Below are 10425 nucleotides of genomic sequence, written 5' to 3' on the forward strand. Positions count from 1 at the left end.
GATTCGATTCGGAACTCTTATACGTCTAAGGTTTAATATTGAAATAATTTTAGAAGTTTTCCTTGACTTTGTCCGATTTAGGATTTGTTTTTGGTTGAGGGTTTTTGTAACGTCCGAAAAATCCGTACACTTAAACCGTATGCATGAAAATTATTAAATATTCTATTTTTTAGCTTCGCTAAGGGTTTAATTTCTGTCGGTACCGCTCCTGTAGAAATCCATCAATAGAACACAATCAAAGGAACCACACATATCCAAGGAAAGATACCTATATATATATACATACACACACACACAGAGATTGAATTAAAAGACAATACACATACAGACATACATCTACACATCAAAGGTATCTGTGTCATGGTAGCTTCCGCCTTGACAGGACAGTGTTCTGAGCAATTGAGCTACAATCCTAGGAAAATAAGGGATTTAGCCGAAGATTTTTTTTTAGCTTCATATGCGGTATTTCTGAAGGACAATGTGGGTTATACCATTTTATGGTAAATTGGTAAATTATTGGGCCAAGCTGGATTTGAATCAGCGTAGACATGTTGCCAACAAATTTACAGTCCGTCCCCATTAACTACTCGAGCATCGACCCATGAAGAATCAATTTGAGGCTTAAGGGTAATCCACGATCAACTTCCTTTCGTAGTACCCTATCCCCAAAAGAATTCAAATCTCCGCTGTCTCCGTGAAAGAGAGGTGTCCTAAACCACTAAACCATGGGAGCTAACTTGCTCAACCGTCCTCATACTACGATGATAGTCTCGCTTTTATTTAATACATGCATATTGCTGAAAGATGCACCATGCAGACAAATACTTAGTCATTGAAATCATCTTTAAACTAAGCAGCATTTGTGAATTCCTCAGATTTACGTACTGGGCAGGCGGCGGTGATTGCATCGTATCTTGGGGGCCGGCGTATGCAAGAACAGTACTAGGTCGAGCCCCTACATGGGATCTTAGGTTTGAGGATAATTTGCCCCTGATTCTCTACAATTGCACGATCAGGTTTTGAGCAAAAGATCAACATAACAAATTATATATATCCAATAACATTTACGCATAATATAGAGTGCAATAATACTAATTTTAAGTGTCCCTTAAATTTTGATGTTAAAATTACCCCTAGGTTTTTAAAATTGTACATAAATTATTTTTAGAAAATTTCAAGTCGCAGGGGATATTGGTTAAGTTAAATTTGATATTAAAAAAATATTATTTATATTTCGCTATTATGTTACGAATGATTTTACACACATAAACACATATTTATGATCTTTATAACTCTCTGCCCTTCCTGATGAAACTTGAATGGTATAGGGATACAATTGAAGCATGCATGAATAATTTTTAACAGGCCGTACAATATATGGAAATATATGTAATCTCCAGTAATTATTTAGATGAATGACATTTACCGATTAGTCAAAAATGTCATTTAACTACATAAACAAGAAACACGTCAACCACGTAAATTTGGCACATAATCAGTTGGATCACTCCTGAGTGTATTTTCCTTCAGTTAGTCACGAAGAAACGGACAAAACAGAGAATAATCCGAAACAATTACCCAAGCATCTTACACAAAAACAATCTAAAGCCATTAAATTAATACTTGGAATCAAAATGATGTTAATCATCATTCTCTTGATTGTGTATCCAAGTCTAAAAGCTACAATGCCGCATTGTTATGGATGAAGTTGTCCAGAGAAGCAAATCAGAACGTAATCTCTCCAAGTTTCAACGTTTTTTCTTGCTTCCTTTGGCGGCATTTGGCTTCGAAACCATGAGGCTCACAAAAAGGAAGACAACGAGAACCACAGAAACATGTGAACCATAGTTTGCCAGTAACCTCTGCATGGTGAAAGAATTCATTAGAGAGGAGAAAAATGGTGGAGGACAAACCATAGGGATGTGAAGGAAAAAACTCAGAAATATCAACATGTAATGCTAAAAAGGTAAGAAAGCTTCACCAAGAAATAACGGTTAACAAAACTCTCAAATCCAATCCTCAATCCACAGTTCAAAATAAAGGAACTAGCACAATGCATGAATACGAGGAATATACATGAAGCCCTTTATCCAAAATACAGATCTCACTAACACCACCCTAATATCGAAGGATGTTCAACGAAAAGGGAAGATTTAGTACCTTTGCCTGAAAGCCATAATGAGATCAATCCATCCACAATGAAGATACAAGACAAAAGAAAGAAGTATGTCAGTAAGGATGGCAGAAGCAAATATAAAGAAGTGTTATAAATATCAAAACACAAGCTGCTTTTATGTCCGTAATATAAGTTAAAAAAAACTTACAAGATTAATTTTTGTCTCTGATGCTGCTTCCGAAAGAATTTTCAGCGGCAGAATAGGGGTTGAGTAAGCTTCCTGAAAATAACCAGATATTAGCATCGGTACAGCAACTTGTTCTGGTAATTCAGCATTTGAAAAGGGTAAACCTGTAGCTTAGACTTCGTAGGAATTCTATAAGTGATCAAAGCAGGTGCGCCATAGTAAACAGTTTTCACACTAGACAGCAACTCAAATGAATGTGACACAAGGGCACCACTACAATCAAATGCAAATGGTCCACATATAAGTAAAATATAAAGAAACAAAGGATGAAAATGCAAAAAATCCCTATGAAAATTTTGAAAATCTCACGTATCAAGTCTTTCCCAAGATTTCGAAGTGTTTCCAGTCACAATGTCAAAAACCTCTTGAGCCCAACTATCATCAGTGAGGGTTACATCATATGCTGTGCTGCAATATATTAAGAAAACATTACTTTTCAACTTCAAAAAACAAATCTATTCAGCTCATAAAAAGTTCAGCAGTTAACCATTTAGGTCAAGGACTGAACAAAACTTCTAACTAAGAGAGACCGAGAAAGTATCCTTGCATAATGCCTGAGATTAGGGTTGAGGCAAGAAAACATTGTTAAATAAATTGTTGCACGTGGTTGCTCTTTTATGTCAAGGCACGCATACTGCTCCACACCTCCCACATAGAAAACACTGAAACGATTCTGTGATGTTTGACACGACGATCATATTTGTCAGCATTGAGTGTACAGACCAGAGCCAAAAGACATGATTTGGTTGCAAAGAATGCTCGAAATAAATTCATTCAAAGATTAACACAATTAAAGTATCATAAATTTGAAAAAAATCCATGTCAATTCAGAAAAAATCAAATGCTAAAAATCTAACATAAGTTGCACAAATCCCAGTTCCTGGCTCTGTTAAGTGCTGAGTAATTAAATTCACTTGAATAGTATCAAAGAACAACACAGCTACAGACTACAAATGCAATAGTGTTTCATAATGGATAAAACAAATGTCTCCCAATAAAAAAAAATGCATACAGTGATCGCAAATAAATGGTACACGATCATCTCACACGATTTCCCCAAATGCTCGACACTAATTAAACTCTCGAAGACTCAAACCTCCATACCTTTGAAATTTTCTATTTAGTTTTCAATATTTAAAATTAAATCTGTGTGCAAGCAGCGATTGTTTTTCATCCACATGCAATCAGCGATTACTTTCATCTACATGCAATCAATTGAAAACATTTCCACCTCTTTTGCAACCGAGGATTTGAAGGGTTTACAGAAACAATCCACAGGGTTCGTCTCTCCTCTAACAACAAAATTCAAACTTTATTTAGCGGGTCTCCTCCTTTCTCTAACACAGATCTTTAAAAAATCATAACAGATTGATAAAAATAATCAATAAATCCAAGAGAGCATACTCGGATCCACTGTTGTAAATATCGATGGAGACGGAAACACGTTCCATGTTCTGATTAAGTTTTTTCTGAGAAACTCTCTTGTGGGCAACAATAAATGGAGCCGCCACCGCCGATTCCGATAAGGTAAAACAAATGGAAACTAGAGTCAACACGAAAACGAGCGGTAAAACAAGGGTTTTCGCCATTGATCTGATTCAAGAGCTGATGTCTTCGGCAAGTTGAGAGAGAATGCGAAACGCCGCGAGCCCAGTATCCTATTGGATTGGGGTTGGATAGTGGGCTTTCTGGTGCTTATTGGGTTATAAATGGGCAAGTTCGCCTAATTAATAAATAGTAGGACCTGCAAAATCTCGACTTCTCCCGAATTCCTACCCCGACAAGAGTTGTTGGGGACAATGGTCACATGGCTAGGATGAATTAAACCTTTGTTGGGATACTCACCTTCCGGATCAATGTTGGGAGAAGGATCGATCTATCCGATAAGATTCTCGTTCCGACCAAATTATATTAAAAATATTATTTTTAACCATAAAAAATTATTTGGATATCATGACTTACTAGAAATAGCGTTCTCATGTACATAAAATTATTTGGATAGTATGACTTACTTATCATGAATTATCTAAAACTTGTTGAATTTTATCTTGAAAAATTGATATATTTTATCCCGATTCAATATATGATTGGAAAGCCTCCATAGATTTGAGCAGCACACACAGTATGTGTGAAAAATAAAAAATTTTAAACAAAGATTGTTTTATGAAAAACAAAAAATAAAATAATACAATAAGAGAATAATTGTAAATTCAAATAACTTTTATAAATCAACCAAAAGTTCTCTAATATAAAGGGAAACGATCCGGATATCCTTTTTCTACCATGGATCCCGAGTGTCACTTGTCGGGCATGAGACTCTGTAATTAGCAAAAGGCCCAAACGGGCCGAATTCAACTGCAAAACTCTAAACAACGCTGACGGTCCCGCAGCACAGTAGCTGATATTGTACCCAGCTACATCTGCCTGAGTTTTCTTGATTGAATTCCAAGTCCTCACAACAGGTTGAAGCATGGCTCTGCTGATGGAGACCGATTCAGAACCTAAAACCAATGATGAAATAATCGACCTTGAAGCCATATCTGCTCTCAAAGAATCTGCTGCTATCGAACTTAAGGTTACGCTTATGGCATCATGTTTTCGTAATTATTCCGCTTGTTTTTTTGTACTTTTACAGTTATTGGTTTGTTTTTTTTCTGGCTAGCTTTGTGGTTTCCAATTCATGGATAGATATACGTTCCATTCTCTGGGATATGCACGTTTAAAAATCGTTTAATACGATTTGTATACGCATTTTTCTGTTTATGGGATGCTTTTCGTTGGATGGAAATTCAAGTTTGTAAAGTTAAATCTTTGACCAAGAGAAGTGTTTCCTGTGTGGAAAGAGAGTAAGAAACCAGAAAAGGAATACTTTTTGGTATGTTGTGTGTTAACCAGACCCCGTTTTTAGATTTAGGTAAGCGGGTGCTTAATCATTTTTTTGTGGGCGAAAGGTGTTTTTTTTTTTGAAAACATTAAGCTCAAAAGGTTGGAAGTCTTTCCGTCCGAGGAACTTGAGTGCTGTGATCATCATGTAATATCCACGTCTCATAAGATTGTGTATCATTTCTGCTCAATCAGATAGACTAGAACACATGAACTCAAGGATGGTGGAGCAATTGAGGAGAATGATTATTTTGTTTTTCCGTGCCTTCCCAGGACAAGGGTAACGAGTATGTAAAAACGGGGAAGAAGCATTATTCAGATGCTATTGATTGCTACACGAGGGCCATTAATCAGAAGGCCTTGGGCGATTCAGAACACTCCATTCTTTATTCCAATCGGGCTCATGTCAATCTGCTCCTAGGAAATTACCGACGTGCTCTTCAGGATGCTGAGGAAGCTAGTAAATTAAGTCCAACAAATGTTAAGGTTGTACCTATTTGTTCATTCAATGGAGTATTATTATTCGATTGGTTTCTAAATTTGTTATGCTATTTAGGCACTTTATCGGGCAGCCAAAGCATCATTATTTCTAAATTCGTTGGATGAGGCAAAGGTGTATTGTGAAAAGGGTCTCCAGCAATCACCTGCTAATGAAGAATTAAAGAAGCTGTTGAAGCAAATCAATATAAAGAAATCAGAACAAGAATCCCGTGAAGCAGGCATTTCTAAAGTCGTGGCAACAGCTGAGGTTTGAGGTTTACGATGTTTTGACTCTTGCGTGCTTGGATATCTGCATGCTCATGATCTCCTCATTGATTCTTTTACAGAGCCTTGTCTCCTCCTTGGAAGACAGGCAACTGAAAATGGGAAGTGCAATATATCAAGAACTCACTGGAATGAAGAAACCAATGTTAGACAAAAGCAATTTGCTGCACTGGCCGGTTATTCTTCTCTATCCTGAAGTTATGTCCAGTGACATTGTTGAGGATTTTTGTGAGACTGACAGGTTTTCAGTTCATCTCGACATGATATCCTGGCATTTCATTTTCTCCACATGATAAGTTTTCTGACTTGAATGTAGAAATGTTTTAATCTGTGTTTGTTACATGTTAGTGACAGTTATGTTTGAAATTCCACATGAAAAACTCTTGTGGTCCTTAGCTTGCTAACATGTTCTCAGAAAGTAGTCCACCTTTGCCCTGGGATACAGGAAATGAGTACACTCGTGATTCTCTTGAATTGTACTATGAGGTGAGCTAGTACTGACTGTGGCTGGTCTATTTTTCAAACATTATTTGTGGTTGACTTGAGAAATAAGAAGAATTATGATTGGTCTCTAGTGTTCGAACAATTGGCTTTGTTGAAAATCTCTCCGCCATTATTGTTTAACTCTATATGTTCACCAGTTTTCTAAACTGGTGGGATTTTCTATTTACAAGTACATCTTTGTCTCTGACCGGAAGCATAATGTGTCCGAGAGTCGGTCATAAATAATGATAATATATCTGGCTCATGACAAGCTTCCGTTGCAGTCTTTCAACATATTAATCCCATCAACTCTTTTTTGCGACAGGCTGGTTCTGGAGTTTGCTTATCCAAGAAAGAAATACTCTGTTATCTCTTAGAAGGGACAGCTGCCTCTCATCTGGAAAATTTAGGCACTGAGGAAACTTCAGTTGTCAATCATACTTCAGCTGCAAATGGTATGTTTTACTCTCATTTGATGGACTACCTCGATAAACTAAAATCCATGGTATCATTACAGGAATCTTGAATAATGTTATTTAGATGTGAATATTCGGATCTGTTTGTAATAACTCTTAACATGATAGACAAATCACGAGTCAATAGGGGATATCTTTGCAACTTCTTTATTGATTTCTACAATATAAAGTAACAGAATGGAGTTCCTCCATCAATAAATAGAAGCATCTTGAAAACGTATATGGAGTTTTAATGAGAACTTAAAATATGGAAGGCTTTGTACTCGAAAGTGGTTGTGGGATGGGAGGTGTCACCTTGTTACTCCTATGTAAGGGAATGCTTGAAAAGATTTTGAAAATTAAACCATTAAGGAAACAAAATATTATTGTTGGATGTTCTTGAACAAATTCTCACGAGGCAAGAAGCTCAATTCTGCTTCAAACCTTATTAATATTGGTGATTGTGATGTGGTGGTGATATGTGTTGTAAATAGCTTACCCCTTTCCTTTTGCATCTAAGAATTATCTGAAATGTGTATGTTGAAGAGCTGAGTGAAGAGTACAACTGAATATCAACTAGTGCTTTGATGACGATGGATTTTCTGAACAATATGAACATTATGTTTTTTTAGGAAATGGCTCAAAATGGGTACGTGTGGATGAAAGAAAAACACTTTTTGAAATTCTGAAAGGTCCCAATTTTATTATCCCTGGAATTCCTGGTAAGTCTAGTTCACGTCACATTTTGTATTACAATATTCATACGAATTGAAATAATGTGTTTTTCACTATTCCTTGTGTTGGCTGCAGTATTTTTTGTTGTTTGTAAAAGATCCAGCTTCTACAAGGATTTTAAATCTGGAAAATGGTCTCTGCCACAGTTGTAATAATCATGATGTCAATCTTTTAACATCACAGGTATGTGACATCACACTTTCATCGATCTGACAAACGATTATGTCCACGCATGACTCTACAAAGTTGATCATGAAAGAGATATTATTCTTTCGTGTGCGTTTGCCATTTGAAATGTTTTGTGTAAAAAGAAATTATGTCTGAGTCAGACCTGCTCAATTTTGTGTGCTGATGAGTATTAAATTTTCCTCCCACTGTCATGAAAATGTAGAGAATAGTCGATATAATGTTCTACTATACATGCATATACCAAACATATGCTGCTCTTTTTTTTATCATCATCATATTAATTATAAAAGTTAAAAGGTGAATTTCGTTTTATGGATGATCCGATTCCTCAGTTTCTAACCCTTTAGGGACCACTGGTATATATAACGAGTGGGGACATTACAAGGGAAAGTTTCTCTTTCAATGATCGTTTCTTGATAAATAAAGCATACAGGAGAAAGTTAAATATATATGGTTTAATCATTTGGCTACAAAGTGAGACATGATATCATTGAATAGTTTTGCAATAATGGTCTCATACATATGCTCATTTTATCTTTTCTGCTACACATTAAAAATCGTAGCAAAAATGTGACGAATAATTTGTTTTACCTTTTTTCTTTCTCAGTCATATGTATCACAAATCAAACTGTTTTGGCAGTGAGAAGATTGGCACGATCACGGGCTGAGTGTGATGAATTGTAGCAAGACTTCACATTCAACAGATTCATGACGGTCGATTGCCCTCCCTTTGGCAATACCTTTCTAAAGCTCTGGATTTTTCTTCCTCTCTTCGCTTCCTTCTTCATGGGTAACTCCTGAAATACGACATACAATAAATTATGTGGCTGTGTGCATTACATTTCATTGGCATAAAATTTTAGGGGGCAGAGGTAAGAAATTTGTTGAGCTGACAGGCTTAATATATATTGGATGATAACTTATATTTAAAATATCATTACATTATTTTTTAAGATTTTTGGTTTGAATTTGTCTGCTGACTCCGCTTTTATGTTGGATGCGAGCTCGTTTTCCATTTAGTTTTCAAAAAATCAAAGATGTCAAGGAAAATAAAATAGTATACAAAATTCGAAGCTTAAAGAACTAATGCTTGTTAGAGTTTTTTTATTGTTCTGGAAAATATACTGTCAAATCAACTTGCGATTAGTTGGTAGCTAGGAACACCAGAAAGTATGTTGCTGATTCTAATTCAATGGATTTATAGACCTTGTACAGTTTTATGGTCGATCCCTCTTCTTTTAGTTTTTTTTCAGTTAAAAGTTTCCAAGTTTCCATCCATTGCAGCTCTAATAATAATAGTTTTTACATTCTATGATACCCCCAACGCTAGCTAGAAACCTAAAGCTAGTAGACAGACTTTGAGAAGGCGGATACAAGTAGTTACCCGATGGGTTTTCGAATTTTAGCTTGCTATACATAAAGTTTTACAATACAACTTCAATCTTAGTAATTGTTAAAACTTCGGCTCCTGTCAAAACTAGACCAATAAAAACTTGTGATGTTATCACCACAAAAAAAGTATTAAATATTTGGTCTTTCAAGTTCAGTTTGTCAGAATAACTAGGTTACCTTTAATGATGCTTTATCATCACTCAAACCTGCGTCCCTCAAGGCATCATTCTTTCCTGCAGACAAGCAAAATAAGATTAGTTAATTCATGATTCCGATGTGTTTATGAAGCTTGATTATTTCAAATGTTTGTTCCATGTATAACACGTATTTTTTTCATGCATACAAATGAATGGTACGCGTTTTAGTTTTCTACATAGCATGCACCTAAATATGTAGAAAATGAGATTAGAACATGATATTTTGAATGTGGAATAGTAAATTAAAGTTTAGTTTTATTAGCTTGGCCTTTGTAGCTGCGTACGAGTATTGTCTATCTGGTCATCATCCATACCATCCGCGAAGTATATTCGAAAGCTCGGCGAGCCAGGAAAGGCGTCGTCATCCTGATAGCTAATCATTCTCTCCTTATCATGTTCTTTGTCCTTATCTTCACCACCATGTTCGTCCGTCAGAATGTTTGCAATCTTGCCCTCAATCTTGGTCTTATCACCCTTAGTTTCCGGCTCTTTGGTTTCATTTGTGGCCTTCATTTTCGGGCTAAATTCAGCAAGCGTCTCATCTTTTGTGTTGCATTTGTTACCATCGCATTTTGCAGCTTCACTTTCCTTTGATGCTTTTCCGGCAGGCTTTGTTGGATCTTTTCCCTTCGAACTTTCGAATCTCCCAACCGAATTTGCGTTAATTCTGGTGGGTAATGACTCGTTTTTTGAGGGATCTGTGTCATCTTTGGTTGGTAATGGCACATTTTTCAATGTGTCATATTCTGATGATGAAAAATGGGAAACATTATCTTCCTCGTCTACATCATGCAAAAGCAGTTCTTTCTTCGAAGGGGTGGAATCCTTTAGGGGCTGTGAATGCCTACGATTTTTAATCTCCTCCAGCCGACGGAGGAAGACTGGCCGGAGCTTGACTGGTAATGTGGTGGCACCACCACCACTGGTGTCAATTTTCGAAACGCCGCAGCCCATTATTATTAG

General features: G+C 36.3%; 3 protein-coding genes across 5 annotated transcripts; 1 reads left to right on the plus strand and 2 right to left on the minus strand.

Moving 5' to 3' along the window:
- Window positions 1-1470: 1470 nt before the first annotated feature.
- Window positions 1471-4036, minus strand: LOC140972843 (uncharacterized). The gene is made up of 6 exons (XM_073435296.1): window positions 3768-4036; window positions 2673-2771; window positions 2468-2576; window positions 2325-2396; window positions 2161-2166; window positions 1471-1862 (listed from the first exon to the last, which is right to left on the minus strand). Exons 1-6 carry the CDS (start codon window positions 3950-3952, stop codon window positions 1749-1751), a joined length of 585 nt encoding a protein of 194 aa, XP_073291397.1. The 5' UTR covers window positions 3953-4036; the 3' UTR covers window positions 1471-1748.
- A 621-nt stretch (window positions 4037-4657) lies between these two features.
- LOC140972845 (uncharacterized) lies at window positions 4658-8826 on the plus strand. 2 transcript variants are annotated; one of them, XM_073435299.1, is made up of 9 exons: window positions 4658-4938; window positions 5520-5732; window positions 5803-5994; window positions 6074-6274; window positions 6417-6497; window positions 6820-6949; window positions 7582-7671; window positions 7760-7867; window positions 8481-8826. In XM_073435299.1, the coding sequence occupies exons 1-8, from the start codon at window positions 4834-4836 to the stop codon at window positions 7834-7836; spliced, it is 1089 nt and encodes a 362-aa protein (XP_073291400.1). In that variant the 5' UTR covers window positions 4658-4833; the 3' UTR covers window positions 7837-7867; window positions 8481-8826. The 2 variants fall into 2 exon arrangements, with proteins under 2 accessions (XP_073291400.1, XP_073291399.1); XM_073435298.1 differs by having other exon boundaries at window positions 8514-8826.
- On the minus strand, window positions 8443-10416 carry LOC140972846 (uncharacterized). 2 transcript variants are annotated; one of them, XM_073435301.1, is made up of 3 exons: window positions 9777-10416; window positions 9443-9498; window positions 8443-8670 (listed from the first exon to the last, which is right to left on the minus strand). In XM_073435301.1, exons 1-3 carry the CDS (start codon window positions 10414-10416, stop codon window positions 8497-8499), a joined length of 870 nt encoding a protein of 289 aa, XP_073291402.1. In that variant the 3' UTR covers window positions 8443-8496. The 2 variants fall into 2 exon arrangements, with proteins under 2 accessions (XP_073291402.1, XP_073291401.1); XM_073435300.1 differs by having other exon boundaries at window positions 9747-10416.
- Window positions 10417-10425: the final 9 nt, after the last annotated feature.

The sequence above is a fragment of the Primulina huaijiensis genome, chromosome 3 (genome assembly GCF_012295235.1).
Source record: "Primulina huaijiensis isolate GDHJ02 chromosome 3, ASM1229523v2, whole genome shotgun sequence".
Taxonomy (NCBI): Eukaryota; Viridiplantae; Streptophyta; class Magnoliopsida; order Lamiales; family Gesneriaceae; genus Primulina; species Primulina huaijiensis.